Source organism: Vanellus vanellus (assembly GCF_965231255.1).
Source record: "Vanellus vanellus genome assembly, chromosome: 2".
Classification (NCBI taxonomy): Eukaryota; Metazoa; Chordata; class Aves; order Charadriiformes; family Charadriidae; genus Vanellus; species Vanellus vanellus.
The window spans coordinates 75,878,091-75,897,773 of NC_138906.1; the positions used below are offsets into that span (position 1 = coordinate 75,878,091).

The 19,683-nt window shown below is 43.3% G+C and overlaps 1 protein-coding gene across 2 annotated transcripts in view; it reads left to right on the forward strand.

Annotated features, from left to right (window-relative positions):
- The window catches only part of F13A1 (coagulation factor XIII A chain), a 62,782-nt gene that overhangs the window by 26,078 nt on the left and 17,021 nt on the right, over nt 1-19,683 (forward strand). For both annotated transcript variants that reach the window (XM_082498978.1, XM_082498979.1), the window contains exons 6-8: nt 4,755-4,862; nt 8,263-8,437; nt 13,442-13,580. In XM_082498978.1, coding sequence (XP_082355104.1) covers nt 4,755-4,862; nt 8,263-8,437; nt 13,442-13,580 — 422 coding nt within the window. The remainder of the gene's footprint in view (nt 1-4,754; nt 4,863-8,262; nt 8,438-13,441; nt 13,581-19,683) is intronic.

Genomic DNA, 19,683 nt, shown 5'->3' on the forward strand with positions numbered 1-19,683 from the left:
GCTGTGCAGTATTGGTGTGCCTTCAGCAACATCAGACTCCTACTGCTTGCTTGCCTATTTTACTTCAATCTGTTTCTAAGCACTAACTAGCCTGAAAATCCCTATGGGAGGAAAGAGTTAAGCTGTTGTGTGAGAATGGGGGAAAAGGCATTAATGAGGAGAATCCAAAGGAGCAAAACTAACCTCAGCTGTCACTCAGAGGGGCTCCAACGGACAGTTATTGGACATGGTGAACTCTGGTCATCTTGCCTCCTGGATTTTCACATCAGCACAATTGAGAAAGTATTGAAGTATTCCCCTAATGCTGTGATGACTCGCGGATCCATCCTGTTTTCGCGGCACCTCCCCGGCGCAGCCTTGCAGAAGAGGCCTTCTTGCTTTGCTTGCTCTCCCTCAGCTAAAGACAATCTCAAAGCCTGACCTGGATGGACTGCCTGTGTGCTTGCCCTGGAGAGCTCTTTGAACTCACATCTCTCTTGTTTCCTTATTTAAGGGTACAATTTCATCTTTTTTCCTGCGGTAGCACTGCCTTAGGGAGTTCCTGCCTCTGCGCCATGCCTTTGGTTATGTCAGCGCCCTTGTTTGCGGGGTCTGACTGTCATCCTGACTGAGCTAAAAATAACCCTTAAATGAGGGGAGGTGAGGAATTTCATAAGCTGATGGTGCCTCTGATAGAAGAGACGTGGAACCAGATCCTGAGGCCAAAGCATTGGGTGTGCATTTAAGTTGACCAAAAATGCCCCCTCCTGGCCCTTCCTTCCCCCTGCAAGTGCTCGTGCAGCTGGGCAGTGAATCGGGCTGGAGAGCTGATCTAGCTGAATAAGCATCTCCTTGATTTATTTTATTTTTTTTCTTTCCCTGGGTTATTTTTCAGGCTTGCTCTGTTCCTAGATTTGGGATTCGCTCCTTGACAGATGTAAGGGGGAGGGAGAGAGGGGAATGAGCGGCTGTAGGTGGACAGTGCTGCTTAAACCAGCTGCTGGATTTATGTCCTAAGATGCTAAATTTATGGCCTATGGTGGCTTGGCCTGAGATGCTTATACTCTGCAAATCTGGCACCTTCCTGACACAAACACCAACCTCCCTTGAGAAACTGCGTTATTTATTTGGTTCTGCTAGGAAGTAGTTCTGGCTAGGAGGTTAGGGCTGTTCCGTATCTCTTTGTCATGTACTTTCATTCCTGTGTTGTCTGAAACTGGAGGACCTGATTTCCACCCTGTGCTGCGGTGCACCTTTTGCTGTCACTTGCCTGTGTGAAAACTGAGTGTGGCAGATGCACCAAAGGGGGCCCAAGCCAAGAGTTTTAACGGAATCAATCATTTTGTATGGGTGTAACAGATATCTTAAACTGCACAGCAATGGAGAAATATTCTTCTGGTTCCCTCACTTTCAGTAGGATGGAGGACGTGATGTTGCTGATCTTACCCTGACAATTTCCAACCATTAAAGACAAGCATCTCCCTCATTTTCAGCAATCCTGAATGTTAAGAAGAGCATTGATGTGGGTGAATAAAAGTACTAGCAGCAAAGCATATATTATGGATATATCCTACAAGTATGCATTTTGTATTTATGATATATAGCCCTGTACAACAGTGTAAGTGAAAAGCATAAGGCCACATACAGTCATAGAGGTGAAAGGTATGTGGTCATATACAAAAATACAGATAGACTTGTACATCGTAATATTCTTAGGCTACAAAATTGCTTTGAACAACGACAGCTGGAAGCTTTAACTCCGGTTGTAAATTAAAAAGGAACATACAGTTCAAAACTGGGTTACTAGTGGGAGATGATTCTCACAGCTGCTGTCTTTAATAAGCGGCATCAACATGAGAGGAGGAAAGGCAAGAAAAATGGACCAAGGAAGAAAAACCAGCAAACTTGTTGAAACATGGCTGTAATAAATGAGGACGGGAGGTATTCCTTGTAACACAACTGTGATTCCTTTATTCTAAGAAAGCATAAATACCCAGTCACTCAGAAAAGGCCACAAGGGATTGAGGGGAAATTTGGCTTTGGAAGAAATCTAGGCACATAGGAGTTCTGTAGTTGCAAAATGTCAGAAGTTGGATGCTATATTGATCATTTAACATTGGGGTTTTTCATGAGAAAAATAAAATAAAGCAGGTGGGCATAGAGTTCTTGTTGCCATTGTGAAATGTCTCGTGTCCAGACGTTGAGCTGCATTAGCTTTGCAGTCCACCATGCAAATGTAATTTTATGGCATGTGCATTGGGTCACATCAGGCAACATGAGATCAGACTTACCTGCAACTGACTGTGAGAAAAATGACCCTTATTCAACCAGTGCAAAAGGTGATACAGACCCTCCTACTTTGATTTAAATGGAAGGTCATCTAATTAGAAACAGGTTAGCATGAAAGGAGAACACTCACTGAAGGCCGGCCCAACTAAATGCTTTGCTCTGTAACAACACACGTCTGTATGAAGACAGAACCTCTTTGCCTGTGTGTTTTCTCATGCCTTATTTTCCATCTGCAGTCTTTCCCAGGTGGCTCTGCCAAAGTTCCTTGGTCTGGCATTTGGTCTATTTCCTTTTCAGCTTGTGTTGAGCAGACAACCTGCAGCTGCCCCAAGTTCACTCACCTGTCCTGGCTGCCTACTGCTGCTGCTCTGGTTCCTCTGACATTTCAGGGCTGTTCAGCCTTACAAGTGCTATGTTTTTATTCCATTTCCCTCTAGATAGCAGTTTCATGCCCAGATTGAGAGCAGGAAACTGATTTAGTTTGATTTAATGATTTTAAATCTCTGGATAATGAAGAAGGGCAAAACCGGCTTTAGAGTTAAGGCCACTCTGCATCCTACACTACTGCAATAGTGTAAGGCAGTTAGACTTTACAGCTCGTCCTGTTCTGTTAATCCAGCTATTTCACAAGCGTTCATGTCATTTTCTAAATGCTAAGGTGGAAGGCAGCAACCCTGATAGCAATTTCTTTCCTCTTTATTCTTCCTGTATATGCTGGCAAGATTGACAGTGTCTCATAAACCGTAGATGAGAAAGATTTAATTTGCAGGGTAAACTTCTTTTCATCATGGTGAAAGTGATAAATCGTTGGACCAGACCAGAAGAAAAGTGAACTTGAAGCAGGAAGGACGGCTATGAGGGCCCAGAGTTTACATTATCTGTTGTGGGGATTCTTCTTGGGAAGGAGGGTCTCCATAGTGTGGTCATTCACCTGAGATTATTTACATCACATACTAGTGGAATGGACTGGAGGGTCTACCACGCAATTATTCAGCTTCCCAGGGATGATACAATATTAGGAGTAGGTCCCTGGGAACACTGACCCCTCTTTCCTTACTTGCCCGAACACCACGAATTCAGTTTTGCTCAGACTATAAGGCGTTACTAGCTAGTAAGCATCTGCTCCAGAGGAAGTAATTCAGTGCAAGTGTGGATGATGATGAAACTCTGTGGTGCCTCTGCTTTCTTGGCTTATGCCAGAACTTGGCTGTTGCCTGTAAGGGAGAGGCCAAAGGGAACGTGGGCGTCCTGGGATTTCACTGACATCCCTCCCATCTTTCCTGCAGCATCGGCAGCAGTCTTGGGTCTTCAGGGCTTCCTTTTCAGGAAGGTTTCACTCTTCCCTCTCCTCTGCCTCTCCCTGGGCTGCTGAAGGAGCAACTTGGTCCGGGCTCTTGCTCACTTTCTTCAGGACGCAAAACTCAGATTGTCCTCATCTGCCACAGAGCACTAAGCCAGGCTGCAGACAGTTGCAAAACCAATTCAGCTCTAGTTACATCATGAGAGCAAAAATCCTGTTAGCCTGAATCGTGTCTTTAATGATGCAAACGTAGAACATAAAGCCTAACGCGGCAAGGGGCTCCACAGCTCTGTGGAGTTTCTGTCATAGCCTTGAATATTAATATAAGATTGTGTTTTCAGTGAATCTAGGAGGAGTTTGTTTTATTAATGTGCATTTCATTGTCTCCTGCCTTTTTCCAGAGGACAGTGGTATTTTCCTTTGCTATGCAGTTTCTCCTGAGGAAAATGAAATACAGCACAGGGCAAGCTCTGTGACAAATGGTTTCTAGTCTATTTAGGCACCTCTGCCCTCAATTCATTCTTGTGCTTGTTCATGCTGGATCGAAGAAACTGTACCTTTTCACTCTATTTTTGAAGAAGACTACTTTAGGTCACTTGGTATTTTTTATGTCTAAATTTCACAGACCAGGACTAATCCATATAATCAGGTTTTGGCTTGTCAACTTTGAACATATTTAAAAATTAATTTTAAAATGTAAGTTTCTTCAAATTAACTTTGGCAAACCATTTATTGTTCAACTTCCCAGCATTGCTTTGGCTGTGTCAGAGAAGTCCTGAAATTAACAGGTCTGAAATCTGTGAAGGACATGAAGTCCTTCGCGAGCAGACTAGCTTCTTGTAGTTATTATTATAATATCTTCCTATTATATACTTGTTAGCACTTAAAATTTTATGTCCTGTCAGAAAGGTTGTGTTGTCATTTTAACCTTCTGGAAACTGGACTGAGATTGAATTGAAAATGACACACTCCTTTTCCTCACAGACTCTCACTTTTTTTTGCTATACATGGGTGATTATTCTAGAAGAAAACTTGTATTTTCAAACACAGAACTTTGACTTGACCAGATAATTTTGATGCTGATCAGTTATTACAACAACAATGTGAACAAACTTTTCCTTTGCTTTCCGGAATAAAAAGTAACTCAATTTCCCCTCTGTTTCCATTTTTATTTTCTTTTATCTAGTTTGAAGAAAACATTCTGGATGCTTGCCTGTTCCTGATGGACAAAGCAGAACTGGAGCTCTCTGGGCGCGGAAACCCAATCAAAATCTGCCGTGTTGCCTCTGCAGTGGTATGTAATTGATGCCTAATGTGTATCAGAAGCGACTCGTAAATCAGAGCCAGGCTCATTTAACTGGCCCTCATGCCTTGATGTGCTCACTCCAACAGGTGCCAGATCAATTGTCCATTCTGACCTCTGGGGTCTGGCATTCTATTTCGCTGCATGAAAGGTGAAATGACACAAAACAGGAAGGAGTGGCTGACATGCCGGAAGGCTGTGCCGCCTTACAGCATGACCTGGACAGGCTGGAGAGTTGGGCGGAGAGAAACCTTATGAGATTCAACAAGGGCAAGTGTAGGGTACTGCATCTGGGGAGGAATAACCCCATGCATCAGTACAAGGGGCTGACCTCCTGGACAACAGCTCTGTGGAAAGGAACCTGGGAGTCCTGGTGGACAGTGGGATGACCATGAGGCAGCAACGTGCCCTGGTGGCCAAGAAGGCCAGTGGTATCCTGGGGTGCATCAAGAAGAGTGTGGCCAGCAGGTCGAGGGAGGTCATCCTTCCCCTCCACTCTGCCCTGGTGAGGCCACATCTGGAGTATTGTGTCCAGTTCTGGGCTCCCCGGTTCAAGAAGGACAGGGAACTGCAGGAGAGTGTCCAGCAAAGGGCTACAGGGATGATTAGGGGATTGGAACATCTCTCTTATGAGGAAAGGCTGAAAGACTTGGGTCTTTTCAGTCTAGAGAAAAGAAGACTGAGGGGGGATCTTATTAATGCTTATAAATACTTAAAGGGAGGATGCCAGGGGGATGAGGACAGTCTTTTTTCAGTGGTGCCCAGTGATAGGACAAGAGGTAACAGGCGCAAACTCGAATATAGGAAGTTCCATCTTAACATGAGGAGGAACTTCTTTCCTTTGAGGGTGGCAGAGCACTGGCACAGGCTGCCCAGAGAGGTTGTGGAGTCTCCCACTCTGGAGACATTCAAAACCCTCCTGGACGCCATCCTGTGCAACCTGCTGGAGGTGACCCTGCTCTGGCAGGGGGGTTGGACTAGATGATCTCCAGAGGTCCCTTCCAACCCTGACCATTCTGTGATTCTGTAATACTTATGTCGGCTCATCGCCTTTTTCCTGAGAATGGTACCTCACTGGTAGGAAAGCCACTTTTATACATTGCACTCCAGGCATGATAGCATTTCTTGTGACACTGTCCTCACTTTCTGGTAGCTGAGATAACGGAGAAAGCTATTTCTTCCATGGACAGTAAGATGGCATGATGGGTGGAATTTGGGATGGGGAACTGAGAGACTTTATGTAGACTCCAGCACTAACCTCAATGGGGTCCTAAGATGCTGCAATGGTGGGTGTTACTGCCTGATTTTCGAGCCCTGAATGGCCTAGTCAGACTGAAAACATTTATGCGTGCTACCTTGGCCCCAGAAGAAAACACTGTGAGAGCTGTCCTCCTGAACACGGGGTCCACAAAACTTACCACACTCAGAATGGAAGCATGTAAAATAACCAGAAGCAAAGAGTAAGGAGAAAACTTTCTACATCTCTATTCTTTCCAGCTGCTAGGCACCAGGAGTCATGCTGTGGGTGCAAGAGCAGCCCCATCTGTAATATTCAAGATGAAAGACTAATTCCGGGTGAGGAAGGCAGAGGCTGAGTCCTCTCCTTTGCCTTATAGAGGTCTGAACTGATGCCTTCTGCTTCCCAGAATGATACTGTAGTCATCAAACTGGAGTCATTAGATGTTCTCTCAAGTCAGCTACTAAAATACACTGTCCATAAAACATAGCTTCTGGACATGGATCCTTCAACCCACTTGTTACGTTATTTTCCCAGGGTTCCCAGGCTTTAAAAGAATTAGCTCTTTGTCTTAGATGACATTAAAATGGGATCTCCAGCCTCAGTGCCATATGCTGAATATTGCATAGCATCACATTAAATAGAATAGCTTCAGAAGAAGTATTGAGAACACCCCCACTTTTCTTTCTCTTTTAACCGTTTGGTTGTTTCTTTCACCACAGACATTAGAAATATGGCTTCAGACCTTCAGACAGAAGGAAGAATTGGATGTGGTTCCTCTTCAGTGGCCTAGTAGATGTAAAGGGTCCCTAGTGCAGGGACCATGGAAGGCCTAAGGGCAGAACAGCACAAAGTTCATGAACCCAAAGAGGACTTGGTTATTACTTGGGTTTTGAGCCACTCAATCATTTTAGGGAGGTAGAAAAGTTTACCATTGGAAACCCAGGAGTTAATGGGCTTTAGGTCTAATCCGCAGGATTAGGCCATAGCTGGGCGGGAGTTTCAGCCATCTGAAATCTGGACCTCACTAAGAAGTGGCCAAGAGATGTTGAAATCCCACCCCTGTTCCTTACCCTTATTTTTGCTCAAGTTGAACTGTGGTAGAGCTGAGCTCGTCTGAGAAGGTGCTCCCGTGCTGGGGTCCTTCTGAGGCTTTCTGGCATTTCAGGGCAGGTAGAGTGGCCCCCTTCTTCCTCTCTTTACAGCCAGAGGACAGCCTGAAGATCAACACACTGCCCTGCCCTTGAAATGCCTCTTTTCTTGGCATGTTCCCATGACAGGGAGACGGGCACAACCCCTTAACCCTTTGGTTATGACTCTGAATACTTATCTTTACTCAGTCCTAGAGTTCACAGAAAGTCAATTTTCTAATTATAAAACAGTAGTTAATCCAGCCAAAAGCTTTTGAATGAGAGTTGTGATTTATTTGGCTGGTGTGTAGCCGTTCCACATTAGCATAATTAAAAGGTACAGAGCAAATGAGCGTTTTGCGCAGCCTCAACTGGTTTGGTCCAAATTGCAACTAGGAGATGTATTGCTCGTTAATGTCTATCAGTATAGCCATTAGTCAGCAAAACTTCTTGCTTTGTATAATCTTACCAGGGGGAAACTTACACAGCAAATTCCTTCTTGTTTTCATGTGTGCAGAACCAAAGAAATTAGTTTCTAATCTAAAAATAACAGTGGACTCATTCTCCTCTCAATCCGTTGTAAATCAGGAGTGATTTTATAAAAATCTTTGGACTGATACAGACAGAGAAACCAGACAATGTTAGGAAAGAATCCAGCTTAATATTTCTGAGGCTTGCTTGTCAGTATATAACTGATCATGCTTATTAAAAATACATAGCAGTAAGCATGTTTAATATTAATAAAACTTACTAAACTGGCAACATGGATACTCAGTGTGGTGATTTAATTTCACCATTATTTTTAAGTGTCTGACCTTCATTCAAAATTGTTCAGTGATGGAGAATCCATTGCCCTTAGCAAGATTATTCTATTCATCTCCTACCTTCATAATTAAATATTTCTGTCTTATTTCTAGCCTAAACTTGGCTATATTCAGTCTCTCCCATCCTATCTTTGTCTGCTGGATTAAAGAGCTCTTATTTTGTCTCTGGTACCCCTAATGCTCTTTTCCTTTGTCTTCAGATCAACTCCAGGGATGATAATGGTGTGATTGCTGGATCCTGGGACAATACGTACACTTACGGGGTCGCACCTTCAGCCTGGACGGGAAGCGTGGACATTCTCTTGGAGTATTACAGTTCTAAGCAACCTGTGCGATACGGCCAATGCTGGGTCTTTGCCGGTGTCTTCAACACATGTAGGTATCCATGAGAAAAGCTCCACCCTGCTATGCAATTCTTGCATAACAGAGAGAGCTTTCAGGTTAAACTAACTAAAATACTTCCTGGCTCTGTGGTGTTCAGGGTTAAATAGGATACTTAAAAAAAACATGGCTAAAATAGATGCTCTTTAAATAAACCTTTGGCATCTCCTTCAGTTCTGCTGCTCTTCCACACAAATCTGTTAACTGTTTATTCGTTCAGTAAAATCTATTCAGTCATTCACGAGGGTAAGTTTGGGAGAGAGAAAGTTAGATTTTTGGCACGCTCCACATTTCTCTTCGGGAATCTGAGATGAACAGGGAGTTTGTTATGTAGACCTACAACATGAAACTATTACCCATTATGGGATATGTGACGGTGTTTCTGCTCCAGAAAGGCCAAGTCTCACCTACCAAGGATTGTTCCTAGCAAAATTGATGTGCACCTGTCTGCTGAGCACTGTTAACTTTTTCTATGAAGTTTGTGAGCCAGAGCAAGGAGGAAAATTCTGACCTTCTTTATGAATTGTGTAGCTCTATAAAGTTAAACCTAAACACACCTGCTCAAACTAGAGTTTCAATGTTGGAGCAAATGGTGTGTTGCAGGTTGTAAAACCCAGTAGGGAAAGCAGTGTTGGATTGCTCCCATTTTTTTACTGTCTAGCAGTTGCTAACAGCGGCATCCCAGATGGACACTACTAATACACTGGAACACACTGCAGTGTATTGGGAGTCAAGGAAGACTCTGTGAGTGCAAAAAATGTGCATTACACAGATAACAGGGCCCAGATATCTGAAACAATGCTTATGTCAAGTGCCAAAGTAGAGCCAGTCAAGTCATTCCTCTTTTTTTTATTAAGTACTTTTCAGCCACAGCTGAAGGTCTAAGTTTTGGTCCTGGTATTTAAGACATGAAAAGGAAATTACAGAAAAACTCTCTGTGAAACCTTTTGCTTTTTCATCTGACTCAACACAGTCACGTAGCGGAAGTGCTCACCAAGCCACTTTCCATCATTTCTCAGCAGTCCTGGCTAACCAGGGAGGTCCCAGTTAACTGGAGGTTAGTAAATGTGTCAACCATCCAAAAGAAGGGCCAGAAGGAGGATCTGGGGAACTACAAGCCTGTCAGTCTGACCTTGGTGCCGGGGAAGGTTATGGAACAGATCATCCTGAGTGCCACTACACGGCACATGCAAGACAGTCAGGTGACCAGGCCACGTCAGCATGGGTTCATAAAATGCAGGTCTTGCTTGACAAACCTGATCTCCTTCTCTGAAAAGGTGACCTGCTTAGTGGCTGAAGGAAAGGCTGCACATGTTGTTTACCTGGACTTTAGTAAAGCCTTTGACACCATTTCCCACAGCATTCTGCTGGAGAAACTGGCCGCTCATGGTTTGGGTGGGTGTATTCTTCACTGGGTAAAAAACTGGCTGGAAGGCCAGCCCAGAGTTGTGGTGAATGGAGTTAAATCCAGCTGGCGGCTGGTCACAAGGGTTGTACCCCAGGGGTCAGTGCTGGGGCCAGTTCTCTTTAACATCTTTATCAATGACCTGGACGAGGGGATCAAGTTCACTCTCAGTAAGTTTGCAGATGACACCAAGTTAGGTCAGAGTATTGATGTTTTTGAGGGTAGGATGGCTCTACAGAGGAATCTGGACAGGTTGGCTGGATGAGCCGAGGCCAATGGTATGAGGTTCAACAAGGCCAAGTGCTGGGACCTGCACTTGGGTCACAACAACCCCATGCAGCAATACACGCTTGGGGAAGAGTGCCTGGAAAGGTTACCTGGCAGAAAAGGACCTGTGGGTATTGGTTGACAGTTGGCTGAATATGAGCCAGCAGTGTGCCCAGGTGGCCAAGAAGGCCAACAGCATCCTGGCCAGTATCAGGAACACTGTGGCCCCCTGTACTTGGCACTGGTGAGGCCTCACCTTGAAAACTGTGTTCAGTTTTGGGCCCCTCACTACAAGAAAGACATTGAGATTCTGCAGCGTGTCCAGAGAAGGGCAATGAAGCTCATGAGGTGTCTGGAGAACAAGTCTTACGAGGAGCAGCTAAGGGAACTGGGGTCGTTTAGTCTGGAGAAAAGGAGGCTGAGGGGAGACCTTATTGCTCTCTACAACTACCTGAAAGGAGGTTCTAGCGAGGTGGGGGTTGGTCTGTTCTCCCAAGTAACAAGTGATAGAACGAGAGGAAACATCCTCAAGTTGCACCAGGGGAGGTTTAGAATGGATATTAGAAAAAATTTCTTCACAGGAAGGGTTATCAAACATTAGAGCAGGCAGCCCAGGGAAGTGGTTGAATCGCCATCCCTGGAGGTATTTAAAAGACAGGTAGACATGTTGCTTAGGGACATGGTTTAGTGGTGATTTTGGCAGTGTTAGGTTGGTGGTTGGACTCAATGATCTTAAGGGTCCTTTCCAACCTACACAATTCTATGATTCTATGTTGCTGTCTGAGGGAATAGCATTATACTTCTATTTACATTATACTTCTATCAAAAATGAAGGATATTAATCACCCATCTTCTGCAGCAAACATGGAAATTGAATAATTAACGTCAAGTTAGAAGACAGGTTCTTCACCCTCAGGCAGCCCTGGACAACTGCGTTTTCACCTTATTTTTGGCTATTCTGTATATGTATGTTTCAGTTCATACATAATTTTCCTCCAATCTGGATAATTGAATTTCATAACTCATTTCGGCTACCTGAAGTAGTTCAAAAGCTATTCAAAACAGTAAGGACCTAGGAAATAAAGCTGCCTTCTGACCACCTAGCCTTCTACTGGCACACGCTTCTCACAGCTGCATTGATGGATGCAGTTTCATGTTTCTCTCCTTCTCTTTCATATATCTGGAGAGGTTCCTGTTTTGATTTGGGGAGGTGCTGGCAGGTGCTCTGTCCTTCGACAGATGAAATGGTTCATTTTATTCCTGGTGCAGTAGGATAATGAGCAATCAATCACGCACACCCAAAGAACCTGAGAGGCATCTACGTCCTTCACTGCCTGAAGTTGCATGGTCTGTACTTGTTTATCCTCAGCCTCTGCACAATGCAATAGGTTTGAAGAGGCTCTTGCGAATGTTTCCTATGGTTGCAATTTCTCACAGAGGCTTCCACGGGCCACTTTGTCTTCTCTGCCCGTTGTCTTATCTGGATTTCTGTAGATCATAGACACACACACCAGTTCTCCTACCTTCCCCCCACACTGGCCCCGAATCACTGCTTTGCAGTGTTTTGCCTGCAGGCCACTGTGAAACTGGGGCGACGCAGCAGAGGTCTGGAGCCTGCTGTGTTAAATGGAGAGGCGTATTTATCTGGAGCAAAACTAGACTCGGTTTGCTGACTAAGTTAGTCAAGTCAGAGACCTGCCATTTTGTATGGCAAGCATTGCTGAAGCATAAAGTTTGTTGAGCATTATGAAATAAAAATGTTGTCCAGTGGCTGATCTGATATGTAGCCGCTGACACGTCCAGCTGCTGACCACTGCAGAGAGGGGACAGCAAAAGTCTGAACAGCCGTGTGCAACTAAAAGGGCTGTTTTGAGCTGATTTTGACTCTTTCTCAGCTGACAATGTTTTATTGTGACCAGTCCAGCTTTCCAAGGTTACTATATTGTACACTCTGGATAGTCATCCGTTAAAAATGCTAAAACATTCTGAAAAATGGTCATTAATCTTGAAATTGTCAGACAAATTATTTTCAATGAGCCCTGATGGCTCATGTGCTGGAAGCCTGGGAGGGCACTTGAATTAAGTTTAATCAATAGGTACATATGGTATTGGATGCATCCAGGTAATTTGTCATCCAGGAACTTGAAATGAATGTGCAGCGTTACACTTTATTGGGACTCACAGTAGTGACACTAATGAATATACAAAACCCAGCAGTAGAAACCAGGGCCATTCAACATTGCAGCATCAGAACTATCCATAAATAGAATTTTCAATAAAAATTATTTCCCTTTCCAAAAAAAAACCAACCCAAACCCCTCTGTTTTCTGCAGAACGACGTTGGCTCTTAAATTGGAAAACAGGAACTTTTTTTGGCTGAGGCACAAGTTATTTCATCTGGAGAAGCTGAGATGATGCACCACCCTGCAGCCCCTCTCCCCCCTTGGGGCTGTGCTCCATGCCTATTTATCAGCTCAGGTGCACCACAAACATAGAGGCCTAATGATGCACTACTGCACCTCAGACATAGCCGTAGCATTTCCACATTTCCCAAGTTTACCACTTTTCAAATGGGAAGAAGAGCCATCAGTGCTACATTGTGATGATCTGAGATTTAGGGGTAGGAGCTATTTTTTTTTTTTATCCTCCTTTCAAGATCCCTTATTGGAAGGGACTATTGACTCCAAAATACTATTACTTAGCAATCAATACAAATTATGTAATGCATTTTGTTCAGACTCTCTGGCTCTGACATTTCACTTGCAAATAATGCAGCTTTTCCCCTTGTTAGCGATAATTTTCTGCTTTATTCTTTGTGTTCTCCAGATCCTTTCTGACAGCAGAATGTCAAACAGGAAAACTCCAAATCAACCAGAAGGAGATACTTTCTATCAAATTTCCTTTTTAGCACAGATTCATGATTCTCCTGCGTTACTGACACTACGAGACCCAATATATTTTTAGTATCTTGCAAGCTCAAGCTTATTTTTCTTTACACCATGTTTGGTGATGTAGTTGACCCATTGCACCCAGATTTGCCCTTTAAAGCTGCAGTGTGTTCACTATGCAAGACTATTCTAAAACTATTGGTAATCAGCTGCTTAGGTTATAATCATTGTACCATTGCACATCTTGAATGCTCATCATTTTGTGACCAAATGAAATATTTAATGTATTCTATATAAAGACGGATAGGAGGAATTATTTAGGTTGATTTGACTGAGTTTTCCCATTTTATTCTAGTTATTAATAGTTTCTCTCTATTCCTCCTGTCATCCACACTCTTCATATTTGCCCTTCTCATCACACTTCTCTCTTTGCCACAGTTCTGAGGTGCTTGGGGATACCTGCAAGACTCGTTACCAACTATTCTTCTGCCCATGATAACAATGCCAATTTACAGTTGGATTTCTTTCTGGATGACGAAGGGAAAGTGGACACCAAAATTACAAAAGACTCTATCTGGTGAGTTCTCCTGGAAAAGACCTTTAATGTATCAACTCTATAAGTAGTAAAAAACATGACAGCAGTGCCTGTGGTTTGTTTATTTCTCTGTGCATTAAAGAACACTGCTAGCTTATGTAAAACAGAACGAATGGATTGTTAGTAGGCTGACTAGTATGAAGTGCTTGTCATGTAAGGAGACAAACCGTAGGGGATCCCACTACTGATGCTACCATACAGTGCGCATTTAAGCACACTGGAGGAGAGCTGGAAATGGTTTGTGGTCCTTAGGGCCAGGCCATTTCTCAAAATGGAAAGGGGTAGGCTGGGCACTTCCATCAGTCTGGAGCTAGGCTCAAAGGGATACCTCAATATCTATGTAAAAACACCCTTCTTGTTCTGCTTCTGCCAAGTTCTCCTATTTGTAGTCCGGTTTTACATGGTTTACATGTAGTCACTGTCACAAATAGGTACTTTCCAAAAATAAATCCAGTTCAGCTGAAAAAGAAACAAGCCAAGAAACAAGTTACTGAAATGCTATCACCAGATTTGTAAAAAGAAAACTCCCCAGGAACAAGAAATGGAGTCTACCTACTCTTTTAGAGAAGACAGTTCTCTAACTTGCTCCTCGAACTCTTACTGTCTCCTGTCTGACAGGAGAAATGTAGCATATATTGATTATATGCTCTGTTCCTTAGAAATTATGTGTGGGTTATTTGGCCTCAAGCTTTTCCTCCTCTGAGTGGAGCAGTGAATGTGACCTCTGTATTCCTATACTCAGGAGATAGTTGTCCTATTCAGTGTTAATATACCTGATTTGTGTCAATGATAGCATCAACTCATCAGCATGTTTCATTAACAGCACAATCTCTGGAAGTCTTTATATTAAAACTGAAATAAACCCATTCTGTGGTGGAGGAAACAACTGAACCTGTTGCTGTAACCTCTTTTATGCGATTTCCATAATCTGCTACCAAGAGGGAATCTAAGGAAAACAATTAGGTTCAATTACATCTGAAGCTTGTATCACAGCATCACAGAATAGCTGAGACTGGAAGGGACCCCTGGAAGTCATCTAACTCCCCTGCTCAAAGCAGGGTTGGCTAGAGCAGGTTGCTCGGGGATGTGTCCAGTTGGGTTTTGAATATCGCCCAGGATGGACACTCCACAGCCTCTCTGGGAAATTTCTGCCAGTGCTCAACCACTCTCATAGTAAAAAAGTGTTTCCTGATGTTCAGAGAGAATTTTCTGTTTTTCAATTTATGCCCATTGCTTCTTGTCCTGTCACTGGGGACCACTTGCTCTGTCTTCTTCCCTCCGGTTCCCTAACCAAGCATGTATACATGTGGATAAGATCCTATTGAGCCTTCCCATCTCCAGGCTGAACAGTCCCAGCTCTCTCAGCCTCTCCTCATGTACAACTTCTGGTGCATCAGCCATTCCTTCCAGTTTTCTGTATCAGCCAACTTGCTGAGTGCATAGTAGGTCTCGTCATCCAGGTCATTAATGAAGATGATAAACAGTATTGGACCCAGTAACGATCCCTGGGGTACAGAACTAGTGACTAGGCTCCAGCTGGAGTTCACACCACTGATCACAACCCTCTAATCTCAGCAGTTCAGCCAGTTTTCAATACACCTTGCTTACACCATTTATCTAGTCTATACTTCAGTGGTTTATCCATGATGAGGATGTTCTGGGAGATGGTGCTAAAGTCAAAAGAGAAAACAAGCCCCGTGCACTGGTCTGCCCTTGCCCACTCAGTCATTCGTTTCGTCAGAGAAAACTATCAAGTTGGTCAGGCATGACTGGCCTCTTGCAAATCCATGCTGACTACTGCCAATCACCTTGTCCTTAATATTTTTGGAAATGTTTGTGAGAAGAAACCTTCTCAGGGATCAAGATGAGGCTGACAAGTTTGTAGTTCATTGTGTACTCTTTCTTCTCTTTCTTGAAGAAAGGAGTGATACTTGCTTTCTTCTAGTCCTCAGGAACTTCACCCAGTCTCCATGACCTCTCAAAGACAGATACAAGTGGTCTTACAATGACATTGGCCAGATCCCTCGGCACTTTTCGGTCTATCCCATCAGATCCATTGGACTTCTGTGTGTCCAGTTTATGTATATATTCTCTGACTTGTTCCTCCTCTGCAGATGGTAAATTTTCATTACTCCAAACTTCCACAATGGTCTCAGGAGCTGTGATTCCTGAGGGTAAATCTTAGCAGTAAAAAACAAGGCAAAGAAGACATTGAATACTTTGGCCTTTTCTTACTCCTTGGTCACCAGCTCTCCTGCCCCATTCAGCAGCGGATCCATGTTTTCCGTAGTCTCCCTTTTGATACTGATGTACTTGCCTTTCTTACTGCTCTTCACATCCCTTGACATACTCTGTTTGAGCTGGGTTTTGGCTCTCCTAAACCTGTCCCTGCATGCTCAGACAGTGTCTCTGTATTCCTCCTGATCACCTGTCCCTGCTTCCACCTTTTGTGCACTTTTTTTTTAATGTTTGAGTTTAGTTGGGATCACCTTGTTCACTAAGTGGGCCTTGCTCCACTTTTGGTTCATTTCCTGCACATAGGGATGGACCATTCTTAAGCTTGGAGGAGGTGAACCTTGAAAAACAACCAGCTCTTCCAGACCCATCATCTGTCCAGAACTGCCTGCCATGGCATTCTTCCCAGAAGGACCTTAAACAGGCCAAAGCCTACTCTCCTAAGTCCAGGGTTGTGGTCCTGCTATTTGCCTTGTTCACTCCTGTTAGAATCCCAGTTTGCTAAGCTGCATCTGGTCTATGTGACAGCAGAACCTCAGTATGTCTCATGGTGCTGGTCCTTCTACAGCTCACAGAGCTGTGAAGGAACAGTCACTCTTCTGAAACGTCCTTTGCCTATAAATCATGTGAAACAAGACCCAGTGTCTGGCCACCCCACTGCTCAGTCCATACATAACCAGTAGTGGATTATTGCATTGCTTCAGACTTGTCACTGTCTCACCTCTTCTTCCTCTCCCCTTCTCTTAACCTGATCCATGAAACAACTCTCGCCCACTTTTGATATTTCCTTTTACTTCCTTACCTCTCCACTTCCCAGCTCTTTCCCAAGACTTCTTAATTCACTCCTGGGTTTTTTGCATTCTTTTGGGGCAGGGCTGGATCATCAGCTCCGCTGAAATCCATATACAACTTCACACCATCCTCCCATTTTACCTTTGCTTTTTGTTTGGCTTGATTGCTTTTCAAACTGCCTTGTTCATCCTTTTATTTTCCTGGTGCATTTATTAGTACATGGTACACATAACCCTTTGGGCATGACTTAATATATTACACACCTCTTTTCATTTCTCCTCTGTGTCCTTTCTCTTCATTACTCTGTAATACTCCATGGTAGCCCGCATGCCGACTTTAAATGGCTTGTGTCTTAACCTTGATTTTATTTTTAATGTTTCTTTTATTTTTTTTTAAAGAGGAAAAGATCAAGATATTTATAATGATTTTTGTAAATGTGTTTCTCACTTTTACTTATAGTGTCCTGAAGACTGGAAGCAAAGCTTTTTTTCTTTATTAACATATAATTTCTATTGCCTTGTACTGCTGGAGCTGATCTGTCTTCAGGTTTTAAATACTCTCAGGCTTCAGGGATAGTCAGAGCCAGGATTTTTAGTCCAATCAATCTCTGAGTGTGGGGCTCCCTCTGAATGTTATCTGACATTTATTTATTTTTATTAAAGATCATCGTCTCCCTTAGGATAGGAAACAACAACAACAACACACATATACAAATAACACAGACTTTGCAAAAAGTTATTTTTATAAAGTTGGCCGGATTTGGGCCCATCAGTATTACCTCTGCCCCCTGACTTTGTTCTCCTTGTCTTTCTTAACAATGATATAAAGACACTTAAAGAATATTTCTCTTGGATGTGAATCAAGACTCACTCCTACTGTGAGGTCTGAGTAGACTGACGTAAGTACCTCAGCAGAAACTTGCTTGAAGTCACCCGGCCCCGTGAGGGTTCATTCATGTCTAGGCCCATGGAGAAAGCCCTTCTGAGAACTCTGCTCTCCCATTCACTTCCAACTCACCTTTCTCTAATTTCTCACTAAGGTTATCAGTGCCTCTCTCAACCCCAATGCCTGAGCTTATTAGCTAATGAAAGGGCAGCAGCTGTTTCCAGCATGTGCCTGTCTCATAAGCAATATGAAGTACCCTTCTTAAATTGTCTTCCAGGCATAAAACCCACCTGGTCATCTTTTATTAATTTCTCCATTGCTTTGTTTAGTCTATTCGTAATTATCTCTGTAAATATTTAATGGTCACTACATTGATCTGTGTAGCCACTCTTGCTTTCTTTAATGTCTCAGGCTTGCTGTAGAATACAAGAACTACAGAATCATTTTAACAAATTGGGCTGCGGAGCCAGCTCCTCAGCTGTGCTTCTACCAGAGGGAAGATTCTGCTGCATTTTGGAGATGCAAATGTTCCCCTCATCCTCCTTTCCTTAATGTTAATGTACTTTACAAGCAATGCCTTTCTGCCCATTCACATTCAATATCCTTAAGCGTATTTGTTATTCGCATGGCAGCTGACCTAAAGAAATTGCCGTCCTGTTGTGCCCAACACTACGCCAGTAGAAACCAGTAAGAAAGGTCATGTCCCCTAGGATGACTATTGCAAAATATAGAAATACCTGCAGTATCTAATTACAGAATTGAAGCAGAGCTGCCATTTTCTGCACTGTTATCCCCGCCTTGGTTTTACCATCCTTCCCTCCTGCCTGCTCTTCAGGTTCTTCCTTCACAGAACACAAAGCCAATGACACATCTGAGTTTGATTCAAAGTGAACCAGTGAAGGTTTCAGGGCAGAGACTGTCTCTCTCACATGTTGACATAACAGTTTTCAAAAACCCACCTACCACAAAGTACATTCCCAATCTTTGGTAGCCCTCAGCAAAGCTTTGCAAGCGTGATTCAGCATTGACTACTCTCAGCAGCATCAAAAATTCTCTGAGTGTGCGTCATTTTCCTTGAATAATTCCTTTTTCTGTAGTGCTGCTTCATTAACTCTCCTAACTGACAAGTTTTACCCTGATCCAAGCTTTCATTTCCACTTTGAAATGTCTTGTTAGACAAGCCTCAGATCCTCCCAACTCTGCTCCATGGCTGGTTTTCACCTATTATTAATGAAACGGTCAGAGTTTAACAATCCCCATTTTGGTTGCTAATATCATTGCATGTACTAGGGGCTGTATCAGCAGCTACACAGATGTAATTTTATTCATATCTGCTGTAGGATATGTATAATTTGCAAGCAAAATCGCCCCTTTCTCTACTCCTTTCTTCTTTTATTTTTTTGCAGTAATGAAATTCAAACACTTTGCTGGCTTTATTGCAAGACCCTCTTCCTAGATTGTAATTTTTTTTCTGGTTGTGCTCCCCCTTGAGTGCTGGTAGCATTGCAGGAAGCTACAAGATCTGTTTTTCTTTTCTGTTCATCTTTGAAACCTTTTGGGCAGACTGTGATGGTGTTGTAGTGTTTTCTTTTCTTTTCCTGAGCATCCAGCCATGTGAGGGCATTACAACCCTGAGCCCCTAGATGAACCACTCTCAGAAATTCCCCATTCAGCATGTGGTCCTGGGCCCTAAAGGCATGACTTGGCCCATAGTGGTTGTAGGTGGGTTTTAGGGAAAGCTATATGTTCTAGGAGATCTGAACTCTCATTGGCATCGTAGGCTGGGAAGGCCTTATAAAGAATCCACAATGAGGATAGTCTTATAAAGCCTATGCAGGGTCTTTTTCTCAACCAACATGGAAACCAGCTAAGCATGTTTGTTTTGAGCCATGAAAACAGAACTACACGCTGTACATTATGGAGTTGATCCTGAAATCTCTTCAGAACAGGTACTAAAGCTTTAGTCTTAATAGTTACGAAGCAGACCAAACTTTGGTGGCTTGAAGAAGATTCAAAGCTTGCTTTAGCAGGCAGACTGAAGTGGAAGTGTCGGGCTGGAAAGCGATTGTAGTTTGTGTAGCTCTTTATATACCCCAACAATCTCCGAGCACTAGAAAGTTTTCTCAGACATTTGCATTCAGAACACAGTAGAAGAATCAAAAAGCTTCTTCAA